This window comes from Ranitomeya imitator, chromosome 3, assembly GCF_032444005.1.
Source record: "Ranitomeya imitator isolate aRanImi1 chromosome 3, aRanImi1.pri, whole genome shotgun sequence".
NCBI classification, from domain to species: domain Eukaryota; kingdom Metazoa; phylum Chordata; class Amphibia; order Anura; family Dendrobatidae; genus Ranitomeya; species Ranitomeya imitator.
The window spans coordinates 603,827,644-603,854,538 of NC_091284.1; the positions used below are offsets into that span (position 1 = coordinate 603,827,644).

The 26,895-nt window shown below is 45.1% G+C and overlaps 1 protein-coding gene across 3 annotated transcripts in view; it reads right to left on the reverse strand.

Annotated features, from left to right (window-relative positions):
* NDFIP2 (Nedd4 family interacting protein 2) overlaps positions 1–26,895 on the reverse strand; it is a 148,838-nt gene that overhangs the window by 8,936 nt on the left and 113,007 nt on the right. For all 3 annotated transcript variants that reach the window (XM_069758065.1, XM_069758064.1, XM_069758066.1), the window contains one exon: positions 25,964–26,069. In XM_069758065.1, coding sequence (XP_069614166.1) covers positions 25,966–26,069 — 104 coding nt within the window. In that variant the 3' untranslated portion in view covers positions 25,964–25,965. The remainder of the gene's footprint in view (positions 1–25,963; positions 26,070–26,895) is intronic.

Here is a 26,895-nt window from a genome sequence, read left to right on the forward strand (position 1 = left end):
AAAGTACTTTTTCTAAGTACTCGCAGTTATAACATGGAAGAATATGACAAGCATCTCTTTTCTCTTCATACAGGAAAACAGATCATTCATTCTCTGAACTGAAATACCCTGCATGTCTATTGCTCCAGTCCCTGACAGCAAGCAGCCTGAATGGTATCTGAATCATTCTATCTTTGACATTGAATCCTGCATATATCTATATAGGTTAGCCATCTTAGTAAGCAATTGTTTTTGTTTATAGATATTTAACTCACTTCTGCTTGTCCTCATGCAGAGAGATCACATAACTGTTTCAAAGCAGTTTATGATCCATGTAGACCTGCATATTTGTTTATCTGATCACTGCAATTATTGTGTCCTGCTGTCTCAACTGTGTTAGATTGATTGCCAACGAGAGGGGGGAAAAAAAAAGTGAGATCTAAGAGCTAGCCTTCTATAAATGTAGACATACTTTGGGGACGCATTCGTGCAGGGGTGCATTTGTGCACTATTATTTGTGTATATTTATTCAAAGTACTTTTTCTAAGTACTCACAGTTATAACATGGCAGTTAGACAGGGCAGGAGACAGGTAAGACAATCTAAATCTATTCCCTGTTCATTTGGAACAGAACAAATATTCACCATATGTATTTGTATAATATTTATCCTGGCTGCTGCATTCACTCACATTCACCGCCCTTGCATTAACTCTCTACACTCCATCCATATCGACCCCTCTGTCCTTGCCTCTCCTATCTATAGCACTCACGCTCTGTTCACATTGCTTAACAGCACAGATCCATTCAGTCCCACCATCCAACACAAGAGACGCTCTCACAAATCACTTAACCATCTGCTTACTCTTTCTATCCTCCTTTTCCTAGTCGCTGGAGACATAGTAACATAGTAACATAGTAACATAGTTAGTAAGGCCGAAAAAAGACATTTGTCCATCCAGTTCAGCCTATATTCCATCATAATAAATACCCAGATCTACGTCCTTCTACAGAACCTAATAATTGTATGATACAATATTGTTCTGCTCCAGGAAGACATCCAGGCCTCTCTTGAACCCCTCGACTGAGTTCGCCATCACCACCTCCTCAGGCAAGCAATTCCAGATTCTCACTGCCCTAACAGTAAAGAATCCTCTTCTATGTTGGTGGAAAAACCTTCTCTCCTCCAGACGCAAAGAATGCCCCCTTGTGCCCATCACCTTCCTTGGTATAAACAGATCCTCAGCGAGATATTTGTATTGTCCCCTTATATACTTATACATGGTTATTAGATCGCCCCTCAGTCGTCTTTTTTCTAGACTAAATAATCCTAATTTCGCTAATCTATCTGGGTATTGTAGTTCTCCCATCCCCTTTATTAATTTTGTTGCCCTCCTTTGTACTCTCTCTAGTTCCATTATATCCTTCCTGAGCACCGGTGCCCAAAACTGGACACAGTACTCCATGTGCGGTCTAACTAGGGATTTGTACAGAGGCAGTATAATGCTCTCATCATGTGTATCCAGACCTCTTTTAATGCACCCCATGATCCTGTTTGCCTTGGCAGCTGCTGCCTGGCACTGGCTGCTCCAGGTAAGTTTATCATTAACTAGGATCCCCAAGTCCTTCTCCCTGTCAGATTTACCCAGTGGTTTCCCGTTCAGTGTGTAATGGTGATATTGATTCCCTCTTCCCATGTGTATAACCTTACATTTATCATTGTTAAACCTCATCTGCCACCTTTCAGCCCAAGTTTCCAACTTATCCAGATCCATCTGTAGCAGAATACTATCTTCTCTTGTATTAACTGCTTTACATAGTTTTGTATCATCTGCAAATATCGATATTTTACTGTGTAAACCTTCTACCAGATCATTAATGAATATGTTGAAGAGAACAGGTCCCAATACTGACCCCTGCGGTACCCCACTGGTCACAGCGACCCAGTTAGAGACTATACCATTTATAACCACCCTCTGCTTTCTATCACTAAGCCAGTTACTAACCCATTTACACACATTTTCCCCCAGACCAAGCATTCTCATTTTGTGTACCAACCTCTTGTGCGGCACGGTATCAAACGCTTTGGAAAAATCGAGATATACCACGTCCAATGACTCACCGTGGTCCAGTCTATAGCTTACCTCTTCATAAAAACTGATTAGATTGGTTTGACAGGAGCGATTTCTCATAAACCCATGCTGATATGGAGTTAAACAGTTATTCTCATTGAGATAATCCAGAATAACATCCCTCAGAAACCCTTCAAATATTTTACCAACAATAGAGGTTAGACTTACTGGCCTATAATTTCCAGGTTCACTTTTAGAGCCCTTTTTGAATATTGGCACCACATTTGCTATGCGCCAGTCCTGCGGAACAGACCCTGTCGCTATAGAGTCACTAAAAATAAGAAATAATGGTTTATCTATTACATTACTTAGTTCTCTTAGTACTCGTGGGTGTATGCCATCCGGACCCGGAGATTTATCTATTTTAATCTTATTTAGCCGGTTTCGCACCTCTTCTTGGGTTAGATTGGTGACCCTTAATATAGGGTTTTCATTGTTTCTTGGGATTTCACCTAGCATTTCATTTTCCACCGTGAATACCGTGGAGAAGAAGGTGTTTAATATGTTAGCTTTTTCCTCGTCATCTACAACCATTCTTTCCTCACTATTTTTTAAGGGGCCTACATTTTCAGTTTTTATTCTTTTACTATTGATATAGTTGAAGAACAGTTTGGGATTAGTTTTACTCTCCTTAGCAATGTGCTTCTCTGTTTCCTTTTTGGCAGCTTTAATTAGTTTTTTAGATAAAGTATTTTTCTCCCTATAGTTTTTTAGAGCTTCAATGGTGCCATCCTGCTTTAGTAGTGCAAATGCTTTCTTTTTACTGTTAATTGCCTGTCTTACTTCTTTGTTTAGCCACATTGGGTTTTTCCTATTTCTAGTCCTTTTATTCCCACAAGGTATAAACCGCTTACACTGCCTATTTAGGATGTTCTTAAACATTTCCCATTTATTATCTGTATACTCATTTCTGAGGATATTGTCCCAGTCTACCAGATTAAGGGCATCTCTAAGCTGTTCAAACTTTGCCTTCCTAAAGTTCAATGTTTTTGTGACTCCCTGACAAGTCCCCCTAGTGAAAGACAGGTGAAACTGCACAATATTGTGGTCGCTATTTCCTAAATGCCCAACCACCTGCAGATTTGTTATTCTGTCAGGTCTATTAGATAGTATTAGGTCTAAAAGTGCTGCTCCTCTGGTTGGATTCTGCACCAATTGTGAAAGATAATTTTTCTTGGTTATTAGCAGAAACCTGTTGCCTTTATGGGTTTCACAGGTTTCTGTTTCCCAGTTAATATCCGGGTAGTTAAAGTCCCCCATAACCAGGACCTCATTATGGGTTGCAGCTTCATCTATCTGCTTTAGAAGTAGACTTTCCATGCTTTCTGTTATATTTGGGGGTTTGTAACAGACCCCAATGAGAATTTTGTTACCATTTTTCCCTCCATGAATTTCAACCCATATGGACTCGACATCCTCATTCCCTTCGCTAATATCCTCCCTTAAAGTGGACTTTAGACAAGACTTTACATAGAGACAAACCCCTCCTCCTCTCCGATTTTTACGATCCTTTCTAAACAGACTGTAACCCTGTAAGTTAACTGCCCAGTCATAGCTTTCATCTAACCATGTCTCGGTTATTCCCACTATGTCAAAGTTACCTGTAGATATTTCTGCTTCTAGTTCTTCCATCTTGTTTGTCAGGCTTCTGGCGTTTGCGAGCATGCAGTTTAGAGGATTTTGTTTTGTTCCAATCTCCTCACTGTGAATTGTTTTAGAAATGTTCTTACCTCCCTTCTGAGTATGTTTTCCTGGGTCGTCTTTGTTCGAGTCTAATGTTTTTCTTCCCGTCCCCTCTTCTTCTAGTTTAACGCCCTCCTGATGAGTGTAGCGAGTCTTCTGGCGAATGTGTGTTTCCCAGGTTTGTTGAGGTGTAGTCCGTCTCTGGCGAGGAGTCCATCATACCAGTAATTCACACCGTGGTCCAGGAATCCAAATCCTTGTTGTCTGCACCATCGGAGACATCTCTCCCAACCCCGGCACCCCATGTTATAGCCAGTCAAACCTCCCAACTGCTACACTCAGAAACCCCTCTAACCTTATTAATATTCCAAGCATGCCTTCTGTCTCTTTCAATTGTGCCCTTTGGAATTCTCGCTGTGTGTAATAAACTCTCCTTCATCCATGACTTCTTCCTTTCTATTTCTCTTAATCTCTTGGCTCTTACTGAAACCTGGATCCAGCAGTCAGACACCACCGCTGCTGCTGCTCTTTCATATGGTGGACTACACTTTTCTCATACCCCAAGATCAGACAACAGAGCAGGTGGAGGCGTTGGTCTGCTCCTTTCACCCAAATGTACCTTCCAAGTTATCCCCCAAGTACCCTCACTTGTCTTCCCTTCGAGGTCCATGCTGTCAGACTCTACATCCCCTTCTCCATGCGAGTGGCGGTGGTGTATCGTCCTCCCAGCCCCTCATCAGTTCCTGGATCACTTTGCCACCTGGCTCCCACACTTTCTCTCCTGTGACACCCCCACCCTCATCATGGGTGATTTCAACATCCCCATTGCTTCTCCCCTCTCCCCATCTGCTTCTCACCTTTTATCTCTAACCTCCTCTTTCGGCCTCTCGCAGCATACTAACTCTCCAACGCATGAAGACAGAAACTCCCTCAACTTGGTCTTCTCCCGTCTTTGCTCAGTGGATGATTTCACAAACTCCCCTCTCCCGCTCTCTGACCACAACCTTCTTTCATTCTCTATCAAGAACTGCCATCCCGCTCAGGTCACCCCCACTTTCAACACTTATAGAAACATACAGGCCATTAACACCCAGAAACTTATGAAGAACTTGCAGTCCTCATTGGCCCCAATCTCCTCCATCTCATGTCCTGATTCTGCTCTGAAGCATTACAATGAAACCCTGCAAAGTGCCCTGGATGAAGTTGCACCTCCTATACATAGAACAACTCAGCACAAACGGCAACAACCGTGGCATACGCTGCAAACACGTTTCCTGCAGCGGTGCTCCAGGTGCGCTGAACGTCTGTGGAGAAAATCTAATCTACCCGAAGATTTCATCCATTATAAGTTGATGCTAAAAACATACAACTCTGCCCTTCACCTCTCCAAACAAATTTATTTCAATACCCTCATCACCTCGCTGTCCAATAACCCTAAACGTCTCTTTGACACTTTTCAGTCCGTACTCAACCCAAGAGTGCAGGCCCCAACCACGGATCTCCATGCTGACGATCCGGCCAATTATTTCAAAGAAAAAATTGACCACATTCGACAGGAAATCATCTCCGAATCTCTTCATACCATGCACTGTCCTCCCTACCCCACTGCATCTAGTTCACTCTCTGACTCTGAACCAGTTACAGAAGAAGTAATCAGGCTCTTTGTATCTTCTCGCCCGACCACTTGCACCAGTGACCCCATTCCATCATATCTCCTCCAGTCCCTTTCCCGGCTGTCACCTCTCACCTAACAAAAATATTCAACCTCTCACTTCCAGTATTTTTCCCTCCTCATTTAAGCATGCGATCATACATTCATTACTTAAAAAACCATCCCTTGATCAAAACTGTGCCTCCTCGAACGCCTGGTCCACTCCCGTCTTACCCGCTATCTCTCAGAAAACTCTCTTCTCGACCCTCTTCAATCTGGTTTCCGCTCTTTACGCTCTACTGAAACTGCCCTCACTAAAGTCTCTAATGACCTACCAACAGCTAAATCTAATGGTCACTACTCCATGCCAATTCTCTTGGATCTCTCTGCAGCATTCGATACTGTGGATCATCAGCTCCTCCTCACTATGCTCCGCTCCATCGGCCTCAAGGACACCATTCTCTCCTGGTTCTCCTCCTATCTCTCTGACGGCTCCTTCACTGTATCTTTTGCTGGTTCCTCCTCTCACCTTCCCCTTACTGTTGGGGTTTCTCAAGGATCAGTCCTAGGCCCCCTCCTCTTCTCTTTGTATACTGCCCCTATTGGACAAACAATCAGTAGATTTGGTTTCCAGTACCATCTCTATGCTGATGACACCCAATTATACACTTCTCCTGTTGTCACGTCGACCTTTTTAGAAAACACCAGTGATTGTCTTACCGCTGTCTCTAACATCATGTCCTCCCTATCTGAAACTGAACCTGTCAAAAACTGAACTCCTCGTGTTTTCTCCCTCTATTAACCTACCTTTGCCTGACATTGCCATCTCCGTGTGCGGTTTCACCATTACTCCAAAGCAACATGCCCGCTGCCTTGGGGTCATACTTGATTCCGAGCTTTCATTCACCCCCCACATCCGATCACTGGCTCGCTTTTCTTATCTGCATCTCAAAAACATTTCTAGAATTCGCCCTTTTCTTAAGGTACCATCACACATAACGATATCGTTAACGATATCGTTGCTTTTTGTGACGTAGCAACGATATCATTAACGAAATCGTTATGCGTGACAGCGACCAACGATCAGGCCCCTGCTGGGAGATCGTTGGTCGCTGGGGAATGATCAGGACTTTATTTCGTCGCTGGATCACCCGCTGACATCGCTGAATCGGCGTGTGTGACACCGATTCAGCGATGTCTTCACTGGTAACCAGGGTAAACATCGGGTTACTAAGCGCAGAGCCGCGCTTAGTAACCAGGTGTTTACCCTGGTTACCATTGTAAAAGTAAAAAAAAAAAAAAAAAACACTACATACTTACATTCCTGTCGCGTCCCTCAGCGTCAGCTTCCCTGCGTCCCCCAGTGTCAGCGCCGGCCGGCCGTAAAGCAGAGCACAGCGGTGATGTCACCGCTCTGCTTTCTGGCCAGCGCTTACACAGTGCAGGGAAGCTGATGCTGCGCTTAGTAACCCGATGTTTACCCTGGTTACCCGGGGACTTCGGCATCGTTGGTCACTGGAGAGCTGTCTGTGTGACAGCTCTCCAGCGACCACACAACGACTTACCAACGATCACGGCCAGGTCGTATCGCTGGTCGTGATCTTACTGTTTCACTTATTCATTCTCGTCTGGACTATTGTAACTCTACTAATTGGCCTCCCTCTTACCAAACTCTCCCCGCTCCAATCTGTCCCGAATGCTGCAGCCAGGATCATATTCCTCACCAACTGTTAAATCGATGCCTCTACCTTGTGCCAGTCATTACACTGGCTACACATCCACTCCAGAATCCAGTACAAAACTACTACCCTCATCCACAAAGCACTCCATGGCTCAGCACCACCCTACATCTCCTCTCTGGTCTCAGTCTACCACCCTACCCGTGCCCTCCGCTCCGCTAATGACATGAGGTTAACAGCCTCAATAATCAGAATCTCCCACTCCCCTCTCCAAGACTTTACACGTGCTGCGCCGATTCTTTGGAATGCACTACCTAGGTTAATACGATTAATCCCCAAAGTTTTAAGCGTGCCCTAAAAACTCATTTGTTCAGATTGGCCTACCGCCTCAACGCATTAATTTAACTATCCCAGTGTGGCCCATTCAAAAAAAATCAAAACCATAATCAGATTCCTCGCATCATGTTCTCATACACTTTATGCAGTTAATAGCCCTCTGTGTCTGTACTGCTACATACTTAGGCAGTTAACTGGTTCATGCAGCTTTACATGAACACCCGAGCCTTACACTATGGCTGGTCCGACTAACTAAAGCAATTCTTACCATCCACCTCTCGTGTCTCCCCTTTTCCTCATAGTTTGTAAGCTTGCGAGCAGGCCCCTCATTCCTCTTGGTATCTATTTTGATCTGTGTTTTCTGTTATGCTGTAATGTCTATTGTCTGTACAAGTCCCCTCTATAATTTGTAAAGCGCTGCGGAATATGTTGGCGCTATATAAATAAAATTATTAATAATAATAATAATAATAATAATAATAATAATGTTTGACTCACCCCATTTTTTCCTCCAGTTGAAAATAAAGAAATGAACTAATAATAAACGCATACTTGGTAACAGGCCAATCTTTGAAAATATCAAATTAATCTATATCAGACCTGGGCAAAGTGCGGCCCGTGGGGCTGGAAAAAAGAGGTGCCCACCCGATCACTGTCTCCATCTGTGCTGACTTCGTTGGTGGAGGAGCGGCCTCCGGCCACTTCCTCCACCAATCAGGGTGTGAAACAGCTGACACGATGACGTCAATTCATCACGTCAGCTGTGTACTGTGGAGAGTCAGCGCATCGGAGGCAGAGAGAAGCAGAGCGCCAGGTAACGGGACCGAGGTGAGTATGTGGTGGTGTTTTTTCATGTGTATGGGATGTTTGGGTGGGCATGGGGAGGCATTTGGGGCATCATGCAGTGTCTATAGGGAGGCTGTGTGGGGCTCATGCCGCATCTGGGGGAGGCTGTGTGGGGCTCATGCCGCATCTGGGGGAGGCTGTATGGGGCTCATTTCGCATCTGGGGGAGGCTGTATGGGGCTCATTTCGCATCTGGGGGAGGCTGTGTGGGGCTCATGCCGCATATGAGGGAATCTGTGTGGGGCTCATGCCGCATATGAGGGGCAGCTGTGTGGGGCTCATGCCGCATCTGGGGAAGGCAGTGTGGGGCTCATGCCGCATCTGGGGGAGGCAGTGAGGGGCTCATGCCGCATCTGGGGGAGGCAGTGTGGGGCTCATGCCGCATCTGGGGGAGGCAGTGTGAGGCTCATGCCGCATCTGGGGGAGGCACTGTGGGGCTCATGCCGCACCTGGGGGAGGCTGTGTGGGGCTCGTGCCGCATCTGGGGGAGGTCGTGTTGGGCTCATGCCGCATCTGGGGGAGGCTGTGTGGGGCTCATGCCGCATATGGGGGAGGCTGTGTGGGGCTCATGCCGCATATGAGGTAGGCGGTGTGAGGCTCATGCTGTATATGGGGGAGACGGTGTTCGGCTCATGCCGCATATAAGGGGATGTTGGGGAGCTCATACGATACAAATAATTTATAAGGGTTCAAATGATATATAGGGGGATATCAGCATACTTAATTCTGCTCAATATTAAGTAATACAATTAATATTCAAATACCGTATATACTCGAGTATAAGCCGAGATTTTCAGCCCAAATTTTTGGGCTGAAAGTGCCCCTCTCGGCTTATACTCGAGTCACGGTCGGCGGCAGTAAAGTAATGAATATGGACTCCACTCCCATAGGGGTGGAGCCGCATATTCATTTCTCTAATGAGCGGTAATGGTGACCGCTGATAGAGGAAGAGGCTGCGGCACCGAAGACCAGCTGTCTGGGGGAAGGAGCGGAACGCCGGGAGCAGGTAAGTATTACATATTCACCTGTCCGCGTTCCACCCGCCGGGCGCCGCTCTGTCTTCGCGTCCTCTTGCACTTACTGTTCAGGTCAGACGGCGCGATGACGTATAGTGTGCGCGCCGCCCTCTGCCTGATCAGTCAGTGCGGAGAGACGCCGGGACGGGACGCTGAGGAGCTGCAAGCAAGAGAGGCGAGTATGGCATTTTTTTTTTTATTGCACCAGCAGCAGCAATGGCACAGCTTTCTATGGTACATCTATGGGGCAATAATGAACAGTGCAGAGCACTATATGGCAGAGCTATGGGGCAATAATGAACGGTGCAGAGCACTATATGGCACAGCTATGGGGCAATAATGAACAGTGCAGAGCACTATATGGCACAGCTATGGGGCAATAATGAACGGTGCAGAGCACTATATGGCACAGCTATGGGGCAATAATGAACGGTGCAGAGCACTATATGGCACAGCTATGGGGCAATAATGAACGGTGCAGAGCACTATATGGCACAGCTATGGGGCAATAACGAACGGTGCAGAGCACTATATGGCACAGCTATGGGGCAATAACGAACGGTGCAGAGCACTATATGGCACAGCTATGGGGCAATAATGAACGGTGCAGAGCACTATATGGCACATCTATGGGGCAATAATGAACGGTGCAGAGCACTATATGGTACATCTATGGGGCAATAATGAACGGTGCAGAGCACTATATGGCACAGCCATGGGGCAATAATGAACGGTGCAGAGCACTATATGGCACAGCTATGGGGAAATAATGAACGGTGCAGAGCACTATATGGCACAGCTTTCTATGGTACATCTATGGGGCAATAATGAACGGTGCAGAGCACTATATGGCACAGCTATGGGGCAATAATGAACGGTGCAGAGCACTATATGGCACAGCTTTCTATGGTACATCTATGGGGCAATAATGAACGGTGCAGAGCACTATATGGCACAGCTATGGGGCCATAATGAACGGTATGGAGCATCTATTTTTATTTTTGAAATTCACCGGTAGCTGCTGCATTTTCCACCCTAGGCTTATACTCGAGTCAATAAGTTTTCCCAGTTTTTTGTGGCAAAATTAGGGGGGTCGGCTTATACTCGGGTCGGCTTATACTCGAGTATATACAGTAATTAACAATAATATATCGATATTAATATTGAGTAGAATTCATTTCGGCCTATTGGTTCAACCCTCCACAACAGTCACAGTCTCTAATGTGGCCCCTCGGGAAAATTAATTGCCTACCCCTGATCTATATGGTAATTAAAAGGAGAGGAGAAAAAATTATCGAGATACCTCAAGTGATGATTCTTTTTGGTCATCATGCATAAAAAAAATGAAATAAGAGATCAAATTATTGTACGTACCCAAAGATGGTAACATTAAGTACTACAGGTTACCGGGTAAAAGAAAAAAAAAAAAAAAAAGCTCCCACACCACTGTGTTAACAATGAAAAAAGTAAGGGTATCTGAAAATGCCAGCAAACTAATTTTTATTTACAAAGTACTTTATTCTGTGTACTGCTCCTCTCCAAAACAATAAAAAGATATTCAAGTTTGGCACTGCCATAACAGCAGAGACCTCAAAAGTCATGTTTTTAATTGCAGAATGAATGCTGCTAAAACAATGGCAAAATTCTAATTTCTTTCACCACTTCATCTCACTTGGAATTTATTTCCCATTTTCACTACAGTTTATGGTAAAATTAATCGTTTCAATGAAAACTACAATCTTGTCCCACAAAAAAACAAAAACAAGCCATCATATGGCTATGTAGATGTACAAATAAAAAAGTTATGACTCTTGGAAGAAGGGAGTTAAAAAATGGAAGCTTAAAAAATAAAATTCGCCCAATGGAGATTAAAAAAAAAAGCAAAAAAAAAAAAAAAAAAAGAAGAACTTTTAAGGCCGACACATCGCTGATCGGGTGGACAGATTATTGGGAGGGGCTGGTGAGGACCCAGCGGTCATGGTGCACATTGGCACTAATGACAAAGTTAGAGGTAGGTGGAAGGTCCTTAAAGATGATTTCAGGGAATTAGGCTGCAAGCTGAAAGCAAGGACCTCCAACGTGGTATTTTCCGAAATACTGCCGGTACCACGTGCCACGCCAGAGAGGCAACGGGAGATTAGGGAGGTTAATAAGTGGCTCAAGAATTGGTGTAGGAAAGAGGGGTTTGGGTTCCTGCAGAACTGGGCCGACTTCTCAGTTGGCTACAGGCTCTACGCTAGGGACGGGCTGCACCTCAATGGGGAGGGTGCAGCTGTGCTGGGGGAGAGAATGGCTAGAAGGTTGGAGGAGTGTTTAAACTAGGAATTGGGGGGGAGGGTATTCATTTTATAGGAGGGGAAGATAGTGCAGACAGAGTCCTGGGCACAAATAAGGAAGTTGGGGGTGGCGGTGGCATGGGGGGTGGGGTCAGAACAGTTAATAATTTAAGAAATAGAAGTACAGAGAGGAACATAAAGTGCATGTATACTAATGCCAGAAGCCTCGCCAACAAAATGGACGAATTAGAACTAATGTTGTTGGAGCATAATTATGACATGGTGGGGATATCTGAAACGTGGCTGGATGAGAGCCATGACTGGGCTGTTAACTTGCAGGGCTATAGCCTGTTCAGAAATGACCGTACAGATAAGCGAGGGGGAGGGGTGTGTCTATATGTAAAATCATCCTTAAAACCCATCCTGCGCGATAATATAGGTGAATTTAATGAAAATGTAGAATCCCTGTGGGTGGAGATAAGGGGAGGGGGAAAAAATAATAAATTACTGATAGGGGTTTGTTATAAATCTCCAAAAATAATGGAAGCAATGGAGAATATCCTAGTAAAGCAAATAGATGAAGCTGCGACTCAAGGAGAAGTCATTATTATGGGGGACTTCAACTACCCTGAAATAGATTGGGGAACAGAAACCTGCAGTTCCAGCAAAGGTAATCGGTTTTTGACAATTATGAGAGACAATTACCTTTCACAACTGGTTCAGGACCCAACAAGAAGGGGGGCACTGCTAGACCTAATATTAACCAACAGGCCAGACCGCATATCAAATATAAGGGTTGGGGGTTACTTGGGAAATAGCGATCACAAAATAATAAGTTTTCATGTATCCTTTAAAAAGATGTGTAGTAGAGGGGTTACAAGGACACTAAACTTCAGGAGGGCAAATTTCAAACGGATGAGAGAGGATCTTGGTGCAATTAACTGGGACGATATCCTGAGACACAAAAATACACAGAGAAAATGGGAGACGTTTATTAGCATCCTGGATAGGACCTGTGCACAGTATATACCGTATGGGAATAAACATATTAGAAATAGGAGGAAACCAATATGGCTAAATAGAGCTGTAAGGGGCGCAATAAGGGACAAAAAGAAAGCATTTAGAGAATTAAAGGAAGTAGGTAGCGAGGAGGCATTAAATAAATACAGAAAATTAAATAAATTCTGTAAAAAGCAAATCAAGGCAGCAAAGATTGAGACAGAGAGACTCATTGCCAGAGAGAGTAAAAATAATCCTAAAATATTCTTTAACTACATAAATAGTAAGAAACTAAAAAATGATAGTGTTGGCCCCCTTAAAAATAGTCTGGGTGAGATGGTGGATGAGGATGAGGAAAAAGCCAATATGCTAAATGACTTTTTTTCATCAGTATTTACACAAGAAAATCCCATGGCAGACAAAATGTCTAGTGATAAAAATTCCCAATTAAATGTCACCTGCTTAACCCAGCAGGAAGTGCGGCGGCGTCTAAAAATCACTAAAATTGACAAATCTCCGGGCCCGGATGGGATACACCCTCGAGTACTGCAGGAATTAAGTACAGTCATTGATAGACCATTATTTTTAATCTTTAAAGACTCCATAATAACAGGGTTTGTGCCACAGGACTGGCGTATAGCAAATGTGGTGCCAATATTCAAAAAGGGAACAAAAACTGAACTCGGAAACTATAGGCCAGTAAGCTTAACCTCTACTGTGGGTAAAATCCTGGAGGGCATTCTAAGGGACGCTATACTGGAGTATCTGAAGAGGAATAACCTCATGACCCAGTATCAGCACGGGTTTACTAGGGACCGTTCATGTCAGACTAATTTGATCAGTTTCTATGAAGAGGTAAGTTCCGGATTGGACCAAGGGAACCCAGTGGATGTAGTGTATATGGACTTTTCAAAAGCTTTTGATACGGTGCCACACAAAAGGTTGATACATAAAATGAGAATAATGGGGATAGGGGAAAATATGTGCAAGTGGGTTGAGAGCTGGCTCAGGGATAGGAAACAAAGGGTGGTTATTAATGGAGCACACTCGGACTGGGTAGCGGTTAGCAGTGGGGTACCACAGGGGTCAGTATTGGGCCCTCTTCTTTTTAACATATTTATTAATGACCTTATAGGGGGCATTCAGAGTAGAATTTCAATATTTGCAGATGACACTAAACTCTGCAGGGTAATCAATACAGAGGAGGACAATTTTATACTACAGGATGATTTATGTAAACTAGAAGCTTGGGCTGATAAATGGCAAATGAGCTTTAATGGGGATAAATGTAAGGTCATGCACTTGGGTAGAAGTAATAAGATGTATAATTATGTGCTTAATTCTAAAACTCTGGGCAAAACCGTCAATGAAAAAGACCTGGGTGTATGGGTGGATGACAAACTTAATGCCAGTGTCAGGCAGCTGCTACAAAGGCAAATAAAATAATGGGATGCATTAAAAGAGGCATAGATGCTCATGAGGAGAATATAATTTTACCTCTATACAAGTCACTAGTTCGACCACACTTAGAATACTGTGCACAGTTCTGGTCTCCGGTGTATAAGAAAGACATAGCTGAACTGGAGCGGGTGCAGAGAAGAGCGACCAAGGTTATTAGAGGACTGGGGGGTCTGCAATACCAAGATAGGTTATTACACTTGGGGCTATTTAGTTTGGAAAAACGAAGACTAAGGGGTGATCTCATTTTAATGTATAAATATATGAGGGGACAGTACAAAGACCTTTCTGATGATCTTTTTAATCATAGACCTGAAACAGGGACAAGGGGGCATCCTCTGCGGTTGGAGGAAAAAAGGTTTAAGCATAATAACAGACATGGATTCTTTACTGTAAGAGCAGTGAGACTATGGAACTCTCTGCCATGTGATGTTGTAATGAGTGATTCGTTACTTAAATTTAAGAGGGGACTGGATACCTTTCTGGAAAAGTATAATGTTACAGGGTATATACACTAGATTCCTTGATAGGGCGTTGATCCAGGGAACTAGTCTGATTGCCGTATGTGGAGTCGGGAAGGAATTTTTTTCCCCAATGTGGAGCTTACTCTTTGCACATGGGGTTTTTTTGCCTTCCTCTGGATCAACATGTTAGGGCATGTTAGGTTAGGCTATGGGTTGAACTAGATGGACATATAGTCTTCCTTCAACCTTAATAACTATGTAACTATGTAAGGCATGGACACTCTTAAAATAAAAAATTAAAGCATACTCGTCGTCTAGCACCTTGATGGATCGAAAGGAGGCTGTTCCAGGTGTCTTGGCCAGCTCTAGAAGAGATGCCTGCTTCATTCAGAAGTCAAAACACTAGATGCTAGGACCATCCCGACAGGGTACACCTCGGCACTTGTAGGATGGCTTTTACCCTTTTTTCTTTTTAATGAAACGCGTTTACCCCACACCCTAGGTTATTTATATGAACTATTGCTTTTCACTTACAGCAGGATATAAAGCTCTAGCAAAAATTAAGAGACCACTGCAAAATATTCAGTTTGTCTGATTTTTCTCTTTATAGGCATCCTATATATAGGATGGTGGCCCGATTCTAACGCATCGGGTATTCTAGAATTTGCATGTCCACGTAGTATATTGCACAGCCCACGTAGTATATTGCACAGCGACGTAGTATATTGCCCAGCCACGTAGTATATTGCCCAGCCACATAGTTTATTGCCCAATGACGTATTATATTGGCCAGCCACGTAGTATATTGGCCAGCCACGTAGTATATTGCCCAGTTACGTAGTATATTGCCCAGTTACGTAGTATATTGCGCAGCCACGTAGTATATTGCCCAGTTACGTAGTATATTGCCGAGCTACGTAGTATATTGCACAGCCACATAGTATATTGCCCAGCCACATAGTATATTGCCCAGTTACGTAGTATATTGCCGAGCTACGTAGTATATTGCACAGCCCACGTAGTATATTGCCCAGCCACATAGTATATTGCCCAGTTATATAGTATATTGCGCAGCCACGTAGTATATTGCCCAGTGACGTAGTATACAGCAAAGAGCCACGTAGTATATTGCACATCGAAGTAGTATACATCACAGAGCCACGTAGTATATGGCCCAGCTATGTAGTATATTGCCCAGCCAGGTTTGTCACAGATGAAAAAATAAAAAATAAACATATACTCACCTTTCCGAGGGAGCCCTTGTAGTCCACGGCAGCTTCCGGTCCCAGGGTTGGTATTAGCGCATGACCTGTGATGACGTCGCGGTCACATGACCGTGACGTCATGGCAGGTCTTTGCAGTGCAGGCGCGCAGGGCCTGTGATGACGTCGTGGTCACATGACCGTGACGTCATGGCAGGTCCTTCTGCCACCGGAACCTGAAACGGAAGATGGCGGCCAGCGCGAGCTGCTACGGAGGGTGAGTATAGCAGTTTTTTTTTATTTTTTATTATTTTTAACAATACATTTTTTACTATTGATGCCGCATAGGCAGCGTCAATAGTAAAAAGTTGGGGACACACAGGGTTAATAGCGGCGGTAACGGAGTGCGTTACCCACGGCATAACGCGGTCCGTTATCGCCGGCATTAACCCTGTGTTAGCGGTGACCGGAGGGGAGTATACGGGCGACAGGCACTGACTGCAGAGAGTAAGGAGCGGCCATTTTCTTCCGGACTGTGCCCGTCGCTGATTGGTCGCGGCAGCCATGACAGGCAGCTGCCGAGACCAATCAGCGAATGAATAATCGTGACAGAAAGACAGACGGAAGTGACCCTTAGACAATTATATATTAGAAGATTTTTTAGTAAAATGTAAACTCTTCTTTTATTCTATAAACTTCTGACAACATGTCTCTGAATTTCCAAGTAATAATTTTTGTATTTTTTTTCCTGACAAAGAAAAACGGTAAAAAAACAAAAAACAAAACAACCCATTGCTTTCAGACCAACCCATTGCTTTCAAGTAATGCAAAGAAAACAAGATCATAATCATTTAGAAACAACAATACTAATGTTCTAACTCCGGAAGAGATCAGAAATCAATATTTTGTGGAATAACCATGATTGTTAATCACAGCTTTCATGTGTCTTGCCATGCTTTCCACCAGTCTTTCACACTGCCTCTGGAGCAAAAATGTAAGCAGTTCTTTGTTTGATGGCTTGTGACTCTCCATCATCCTCTTGATTACATTCCAGAGGTTTTCAATGGGGTTCAGGTCTGGAGATTGGGCTGCCCATGACAGGGTTTTGATGTGGTGGTCTCTTAAATTGTGCCAGAGCTGTATGTTCATTTTTTTTTTGTCTACCTTGGGTTTTGTCCGTTTGTGGCCACACTTCTACACATTGCATGTATATTATTATAATATACATGCAATGTACAATTTATACTCCAGTCCACTGCCTATGCCAACTTGCCTTGTTCCCACAGTGCATTCTCTTGCCATCTCGCGCACAGGTAAGTAACGGACATGTAAAAAATTATGATTCATGAGATTAGGCCATGTTCTATTCTTCCATGGTCATGTGCCCTGTATGGCCACTCTGACCAGTCTGTAGCAATGTAACCCAATATACATCAAGCTGTCATGCCATCTGTGCTGCAACGGCTCTCTAGCATAGCCAGCATTAAGTATTTCACCAATGTGAGCTACAGTGGTGCTTCTGTGCTATCAGATCAGACAAGCCAGCCTTTGCACGCCGAGCTCATCAAAGAGTCTTGGGTGCCCATTAACTGGTGGCCAGGGCGCTTGTTGTAATTTGAGCGGAAACTAACTACTGCTTGTTGGTAACAACCCGTTACACTAGCTGCTTTGGAGGTTCTCTGACCCAGTTGACTAGTCATCATAATTTGGCTTTTATCATATGCTCTGTATTTGCTCACAAAAATTCATATACAAATTTATAAGGATCCGCATTAGTAATCCAAGACTGACAATTGGCTTTCTGCTGAATGAAATCTTCAAGAAGAATGAACATAGCATTTGAGAAAATGAGAATCTTTTTCTGATCAATTGAATAAGGCATTAAATCCCAATGCACTCGCATGTAATGTGGAATAATGGCCAATTTGATGAGGATTTAAATGCAGATTTCTTAACTGCAAGCCCTCGGCTTCGCCAGCTTCTTTGCAGTGTTGTGTTTGGCTATCTCCATCAGTCCCAAAAACCATAAATGAAGCAGCAGTGTACGTGTTCCACAAGTGGTCCATTCAAACCTAGGGCCCAGATACCACTGATCTCAAGAGCAGCGAATGTCTTAGTAGTGGAAACTCCTGAGATGGGCAACTTATCACTTAGAACCTACCCACATTATAAGGTGTTATTGTGGAACAGTCCTTAATGTACAAACATGGTATTATGCTTGGCCACTTCTACACTCTAACATGACCATTCACTATCAGCCTACCAACCTTCCAGCAGCTTTTGCGTTGTGGCTTATGGAGTACTGTGAGAGTTCTTTGGACCACAGTCTGCATGATATAAGATGCTGGGGCTTGTATTTAAAGTGTAAAAAAAAAAAAAAAAGAAACACGGGTATTACATACCTGGTAATGTGTTTTTTCATGAGACATGACGGCACCACGAGAGGGGATCCGCCCATCAAGGACAGGATACCTTCAAGATAAAAGGGGCGGCTCCTCTCTCCACATCAGTTGTTTTACAGAGTACGAGAGGAACTCCGCTGGTAAGTGTACACATAAATAATACATCCTATACGGTTCTATTCACCGATACCCCAGGGAGCGTATAATACAAATAATGCTAATAATGCACCCAACTAATGACGTGATCAAAAGGGTGGGAATATAAGGGTGCCGTCATGTCTCATGAAAAAACACATTACCAGGTATGTAATACCCGTGTTTTTCCATCATACATGACGGCACCACGAGAGAGTTACAGAGATTTGTTTTCTCTTCTAGGGAGGGATCACTGCTTGTAACACTCTTCTCCCAAAAGTGAGATCAGAGGTAGCAGATAGGTCTAGCCTATAATGTTTAAAAAATGTAGACGGAGAGGACCAAGTGGCCGCCTTACAGATTTGGTCGATGGTAGCATCTGCTCTCTCCGCCCACGACGTCGCCATGGCCCTCGTGGAGTGGGCTTTCAGACCCTGTGGAACAACCCTGCCTGCACTACTATATGCTAGAATAATGGCCTCTCTCACACATCTAGCTAGAGTCTGTTTTGAGGCTTTAAGGCCCTTCCTTGACCCCTGGAATGAAACAAATAAAGCCCTCTGTTTCCTCCAGGATTTAGTCACCTCTAGATACTGTAGGATACATCTCCTAACGTCTAGGCAATGGAGTCTCTCCTCTTTTTTGTTACTGGGATTGGGACAGAAAGAGGGTAGGGTTATATCCTGAGCTCTATGGAATCTCGATACCACTTTGGGGAGATATGCCGGATCTAATTTTAATACAACCCTATCGTCCATAATTTGTGTGTAAGGGGGGTCAGCTGACAACGCGTGTAAATCCCCCACCCTACGGGCCGACGTAAGTGCCACTAACAAAGCTGTTTTTAATGTTAGCATTTTATCAGAAGTTGTATTTAACGGCTCAAAGGGGCTTTCCGTCAGGGCAGTTAACACTAGATTTAGATCCCATGGTGGAGGAGTAGGAGATGGGACAGAGTCAGCTCTACTACAGGCTCGGATAAACCTCACCACCCACCTATTACTTGCCAGGTCACAGTTGAATAGGGCTGCTAAGGCTTAAATGTGTACTTTGAGGGTACTAACAGCTAACCCCAGATCTAAGCCCTTCTGCAGGAACTCCAGTATTGCCACTATCGGGACCTCCCCTTCCCGTATTGGCCCTGAGCTGGACAGGAATTTCTTCCATATCCTCCCATAGATCTTGGTCGTTACTGGTTTTCTGCTGCTGAGCAAGGTGGATATTAACCCAGCTGAGAACCCTTCTTTCTCTAGTAACGACCGCTCAAATGCCAGGCTGTCAAATGAAGCCCGGAGTTCTGCGGGTGGTTGAAGGGACCCTGAGTTAGAAGGTCCTGGTCTTCCGGGAGAACCCACGGGTCCGTCACTGACATCACTCTCAGCCAGTAGAACCACGGTCTTTTCGGCCAGAAGGGCGCTATCACGATCACTCTGGCCTTGTCTTCCCTGATCTTCCTCAGAACCACTGGGATTAGACATATCGGTGGGAAGGCATACAGGAGTCCAGATGTCCATTTTATGCTGAAGGCGTCTACTGCCAACGGCCTGTCTGTAGGGTTCAGGGAGCAAAATTTTTGGACTTTCCTGTTGACTTTTGAGGCAAAGAGGTTCACCCTGGGTTTTCCCCACATGTGCACTATCCGTTGAAAAACGGACTTTTTTAGGGACCATTCCCCTTGCCTCAAGTGGTTCCTGCTTAAAAAGTCTGCCTTTATGTTGTCCACACCTCGGATATGCAGGGCCGATAATGACAGGAAGTGCCTTTCGGCTAGAGACATGAGTCTTGTGGTTATGTGCATCAGCGCCCGAGAGCGGGTGCCTCCCTGGTGGTTCACGTATGCGACCACTGTTCGGTTGTCCGATAGGACTCTCACATGATGCCCTGCCAAGTGTGGAAGTAATCTCTCTAGCGCCCTTTCTATTGCTAGGAGCTCCCACTCGTTTGAGGATAGATCTTTCTCCTCTTGAGCCCAGGGGTCTTGGACCCATAGTGTGTCTGAGTGAGCTCCCCATCCCCATGGACTGGCGTCCGTTGTGATTACCATGGAGGCTGTGAATGTCCAGTGAACTCCTCTGGGGGATGACTCTATCTGTAACCACCATCTGAGAGATTGGAGCACAGAGAGTGGGAGAGTGAGCTTCTGCTCTAACTGTCCCTGAAGTTCTTGGTCGTTCTGCAGCACACACCATTGCAGTTCTCTTGCATGGAACTGGGCCCATTTTACTGCCGGTATGCAGGAGGTTAGGGACCCCAACACCGACATGGCCCTTCTTAAGGTCATTTCCGGCTTTTTTAATGTGGCCATAATCATCTGTTTGATTTTTTCTTCTTTTTCTTCTGGGAGGCGGCACTCCTGTGCCACGGAGTCCACCGTTATCCCCAGGAAATTCTGGACCATTGCCGGCTCTAACTTGGACTTCTTGAGATTTAGTTGCCATCCCAGTGTCTGAAGAGTGTCCATCACTATCCTGACCTGCTCCTGACAGTGAGAAAAGTTCTTTCCCACTATCAGGAAGTCGTCCAAGTAGGGAATTATTAGAGTGTCCTTTTCCCTGAGATGTGCTGTGACCTCTGCAATCAGCTTCGTAAATACGCGTGGGGCGGTTGCTATCCCAAAGGGCAGAGCCCTGTACTGGAAGTGACGCAGCTGGGACCCCATCTGAACTGCCACTCTGAGGAACTGACGATCTTGTTGTCTGATTGGGACGTGATAATAAGCGTCCTTGAGGTCGAGGACGGACATGTAGCACTGGGGATAGAGAAGTTTCACCGCCGATTTTATGGTTTCCATCTTGAATGATGGTACTACAAGAAATTTGTTGAGGCCTTTTAGATTTATAATTGTCCTCCAAGAGTTGTCCGGTTTTTTTATGAGAAAAAGAGGGGAATAAAATCCTTCCCTCCTTTCGTCTATAGGAACTTCTTCCAAGACGTGCTTGTCTAGGAGTGATGTTACTTCCCCCTCCAGACTGTCTTGCTTCTCTTGGGAGGACTGTACCGGGGTCTGCATATACCTTCTTGGAGGCCAGTGGTGAAACTTTATTCTTAGGCCTGATCCTACGATCTGCCGGATCCATATGCTGGAGGAGATCCTCTCCCAGGCTGGAAGGAAGTGAGAGAGCCTCCCTCCCACCTGAGAAGGACCGTCACTGGGAGGGTTTTTTGGGGTCTCTGGGGGACTTGCCGAAATAGAAGCCCTTTCCTCCCCTGGGTCACTTGTCCAGGTTGCTTCTGTCTCGGTCCCTGTACTGCTGTCTTCGGAATCTTTGGCCTCTCCGAAAGGAGCGACGAAAGGACTGAAATGGCTGTCTTGGAAAGTTCTTCTTTTTATCCCCGGCCTTCTCCAGTACCTCATCTAATGCTGGTCCGAACAGGAAGTTTCCCTCACAAGGCAAAGAACAAAGCTTCATTTTGGCCTGAGTGTCCCCTGGCCAGCATTTAAGCCATACGGCACGGCGTCCAGTGTTAGCTAACGCTGCTGATTTTGCTGCCAGCCTAGCAGAGTCTGCTGATGCTTCAGCCAGAAACATAGCCGCTGCCCTCATAGTTGGAAGTGACTCTAAAATAGCTTCCCTGGGAGCTTTTTGCTCCACCTGTTCCTCCAGGTTGTCTTATCCAGATCTTAAGGGATCTGGCGACACAAGTGGCCACGATAGCTGGCCTTAGTGCTCCCGCTGAGGCTTCCCAAGCTGTCTTCAGGGAACTGTCCACCTTCCTGTCCAGAGGTTCTTTTAGAGAACCTAGGTCCTCGAACGGCAGGGAGGATTTCCTGGCCACTTTTGAGACCGCCACATCGATTTTTGGGGCTCTGTCCCAAGATGAGGATGCTTCCTCTTCAAAGGGATACCTTCTTTTTAGGGAGGTAGTTATCTGGGACCTTTTTTCTGGCTTTTGCCATTCCCTTTTGATCAGTTCTTGTATTTGATCGTTAACAGGGAATGATCTCAGTTTCTTCTTTTGTAGGCCACTGAACATGAGTTCTTGGGCTGTCTTTTTTGCCTTCTCCTCTACCAGCCCCATGGTAGAGTGAACAGCTTTAATAAGTTTATCTGTAGCCTCTGCTGGAAAGGTGTCTTCCTCCTCAGAGCTACTATCAGAAGAGCGGGCCGTATCAGAATCCTGCTCTGACCCCGAGGAATCCCTTTGGGATGCTATAGAGGGGCTGGATCTGTCCCTAGATCTGGCATCTGTGTCAGGTGTCTGTAATGCTCTTACGGACTTAGAGACTTCGGACTGAATCAGAGATCTTAGGCTGTCCGTAAAGGAGGGTGTTTCCTCCGCCACAGTCTGGTTAATACAGTCCTGACACAGTCTTTTACACCAAGATGACATTAAAGGCTTTTTACATAAGGGACATTCTCTATTTTTAGTCTTCACCTTATACTTTTTGGGGACCTCCTATACTCCACCCCGCAATGTATGTAAGAAAAGAGGGGAGAGACGGAGATAAGAGAAGAGAAAAGAACAGACATTAGCGTGCTGGACTTTCTCGTAGTTCACTCACCACTCGGACGTTTTCAAAGTGCGGGTACCGGATCCGGAGGTTGGCTGGTTTTCTCCGTGTCTCCCAATGAGACTAGGGACCCCTCCTTGTTACGCCGATCCGTCCGTATACTGTCCGAGCGGCTTTTGCTGCTGACATGGCGGGTCTGGCTCTTTTCGCTTGAGCGAGACCGCCTCTCCTGCACCTCCTGCTGTGGCATCAAATGCTCTGGCGAGAAACTCTCCATTATACACACCAGCACACCAACAAGAATAGTCACCTTCAACCTGACCTGGTTTTAGTGACACAGGGCAGCACTTCTAGCTCGTTTAAATAGATTCATCACTTTTTTTTTTAATGAATCACCTGGTTGATCCTGCCTTTATTGGCTGCTCAGCACCAGGTGTATTTAACTACCTGGCTGATCGTGCCTGCACCACCTCCGTGCATGTAATCAATCAAACACCTGGTTGATCCTGCATCTGCCACCGCTAGCGCAATGCTGCTGTATAAACAAAGCATGCCCCTGGCACCACTTCCGGGGCGCGCTCTTAATCATTCACCTGGTTGATCCTGCCTCTGACCCAAGTGCCACCGCTGGGTTCTGCGCGCGCACCCTGCACTTACTTCCGGTGCGCGCTGCTCTGTCGCCCTCCAGCGTCCATGCACTCACCTTCCAGGCGCGCATCTGGCCCTTACTTCCGGTGCGCGCCGAAGATTCCTGTCCTCCTGCCCCAGTGCCCTGCACAAACGTTCCGAGCGCTGCTGCCCAGCGATGTGCGCACGCACAGCCGCCTCCTGGAATCATGGCGCCGGCCAGGCAGGAAACTCTGCAGTGTCCCCTACGTCCGACACGCCACGCTCACCTCCAGATCCATGCTGTCAGATACCGCTCCACACCTCTCCGCTTGTCTCAGGTACCGATCCAGGAAGGAAGGAGAGGGGGGAAGGGGAGGGGGTGGGCTGGGGGACCATCTGCAGTGCTCAACAGGGATGGCATAAAACCTCCAAGGAGCCTTACCTAGCCTGGGCACCGATGTGTCTCACAGGCTGCATGGCCACCATAGTCAACAGGGAGGGAGCACCTTTGTGACCTCCGAGGACAATTGGCAGGTGGATTTTTTTTTTTTTTTTTTGGTAAAAGGGAAGGCCTCCGAGGCTCCAACTTCACCCGGGCATTCGCCTCGCGGGCTGTGGCCATGCTTCGCTCAGGGGGGGCATGGTATACATTGACCCCCGAGGCGACTACGGGTACCTGGTGACGGGTGCAGCAGACAGCGCCTGCCCAAATCCACCCGACCCAGATCCCGGCATCCTATTCAATCTTCATCAGATGTCTTCCATCTTGAGGGTTCCCCGTCAAGGACAGGAAACCAACTGATGTGGAGAGAGGAGCCGCCCCTTTTATCTTGAAGGTTTCCTGTCCTTGATGGGCGGATCCCCTCTCGTGGTGCCGTCATGTATGATGGAAAAAAGTTCTTCTATGGCAGATCATTTTTAAGAGGAGTCTGTAACATTGGGGTGAATATTTGCATTCATTACAATAAGCAAAGGGTGCAAAGACAAAGATGTAAATTAAGTCTCTCCAGAAGAAACTTTCGCAAGGGTTACCCATCACAGATAGCTTCTGATAAGTTATCACCATTTCAGACCAGGGATATAAAACTGGCCATACACATTAGATGCTGTCAGATGAATGATCATTCACAACTCTCCCATACAAAGGAAGGATTGTTTGGCCAAGTGCTTCCATGTTGGATATGAGAATGATGTCCCTTTATTTTTATCTCCATAGAAATAATGTGATAGGAAGTTAGCCGGCACCCCCTCTCCCTCATAAACATCAGTCCATCATGCAAATCTATTGATATCGGTGGGTTCAGCAGACATTAGGGTACGTCACACAGTGGCATTTTGATCGCTACGATGGCACGATCCGCGACGCTCCAGCATCGTAACAATATCGCTCCAGCGTCGTAGACTGCTGTCACACTTTGCAATGTACAATGCTGGAGCGATAATTTCATGACGTATGTGCGATGTAGAAGCCGTTGGTTACTATGCGCACATCGTATACAATATCGTGCACACCTTTGTTACACCATGCGATCATGCCGCCACAGCGGGACACTAGACGACGAAAGAAAGTTTCAAACGATCTGCTACGACGTACGATTCTCAGCGGGGTCCCTGATCGCAGGAGGGTGTCAGACACAGCGAGATCGCTGGAACGTCACGGATATATCGCTGGAACGTCACTGATCGTGCGGTCGTAGCGATCAAAATGCCACTGTGTGACGGTACCCTGAGTCTAACATTTATGGAGGTCTTTAGCCAAGTTAGATAACCATGTACAGCTATCTATCGTGGGGTTCATGTCCTTCATCAGAGCAGAGCAGCATTAGGCTGGCTAAGAGACAAGCCCTTGGCCTCGGAAAAGACACAGAAGATCTATAAGCCCCAGGAGTCAACAAAGGTTAGGTGCCGTATGCCCAATTACAATGGTTTTTATACACCACCCTCAGAAAGATCATCAACAGCAGATGCTGGTAATATGCAGCAAAGAACATCACTTCTAGGTAATAGGCTGTATCTTGGTATGAATTTTATGCAGAATATTTTTGTGAAGGTTGTAGGACGTCCTTTATATTAAATCAACATGACTTTATGTTTCTGGGAGTGTAATATACGTCATTAGTGTCTATAAATATTCAACGCTCTAGGAATTAAAAAAAACTAAAGAAAATGCACAATTCATTTAGCGGTCCATGTTCATCTTCCGTACATGCTAATCAGTGAGGGTTTTATAAGGTATAACGTGCAGTGGAAATCTCTAAAGATTAGGCAGTGGATTAGCATACAAAGTAGCAAGCGGCTTTCACTTCAGGGCAAGGAAGCCACACGTTGTAAGGTGCCGTGTTCCTGATGTATAGATGTGAAAGCAATTCTGGTGGCCTAGTACATTAAACATTTTATAGCACTTAACGCATGTCCATTAATTTACGCTTCAAGGATAATTTAAAAGAAAATCTGAACGAATAACTAGATAGAAAATATTGCCAATATTTCACATAAATGAAGGATCAAACTCATTTTAGCAGCCGGCAACCAGAGATGCATTTAATTTTACAACCTTTAGTGATGAAATCATTAAGAGAATGATCTTCCCATTCTAAGAATAGAAACGGATTCTTAGGATCATTTCACTGCAGATTAAGGACTTACCTCTAGTACAAGAAAAAAAATCTTGTTCTATGAGTAGCCGCCATACTTTCTGACATGTTCCGTACTTTGAGATAATTGACGAACCCTCTAAAGAATAGCAGCAGACCTAAAACAGAAGAAGGACATCCTTTATTGAATCATTCTTAAATATTACATTTTCAAGCAAAATCGTACAAAAAAGTGATAAGTGAGGTGACTGGTGTGCAGAAGGGAACAAAATGGTGGTGCTGTTTCTGAAGGGGGAAAAAAAAGAGAAAATTCACTACTGTGATCTCAAACAACATCTGAATAGTAAGCCATCATGGTGGAGGGTAAGCTTTTGCCTTTTCACCACTAAAAGTAGGGCCTTTCTCTTGCATGCCCAAGTCTGGTATTGCAGTTTAACCTTTTCACTTATTCCTGCAATCCACAAACAAGAATGGGGAGTGAGATTGTTACTGAGACCACCAAAACTACTTCTATAAAGAGCAAATATTTGTTTTTTTTGTGTGAATTGTTTTCAAAACAAACATAACAATGTGTAATAGATCACAGAATGGACACGAGTCAACAGAGCGATGCAGCAACAAAAAACGCAAACCGTTCTAGGATGTATTAAGAGAAGCATAGAGTCTAGATCACATGAAGAAATTATTCCCCTCTACTCCTCCTTGGTCAGGCCTCATCTGGAATACTATGTCCAGTTCTGGGCACCACATTTTAAAAAGACATTGAAAAATTGGAGCAAGTTCACAGAAGAGCGACCAGGGTGATAAGCGGACTGCAAAGTATCTCCTATGAGGAACGGTTAAATAATCTTGCAATGTTTAGCTTGCAAAAAAGAAGGCTAAGAGGATACGCAATAGCAGTCTACAAATATCTGAAGGGATGTCACAGTGTAGAGGGATCATCCTTATTCTCATCTGCACATGGAAACACGAGAAGCAATGGAA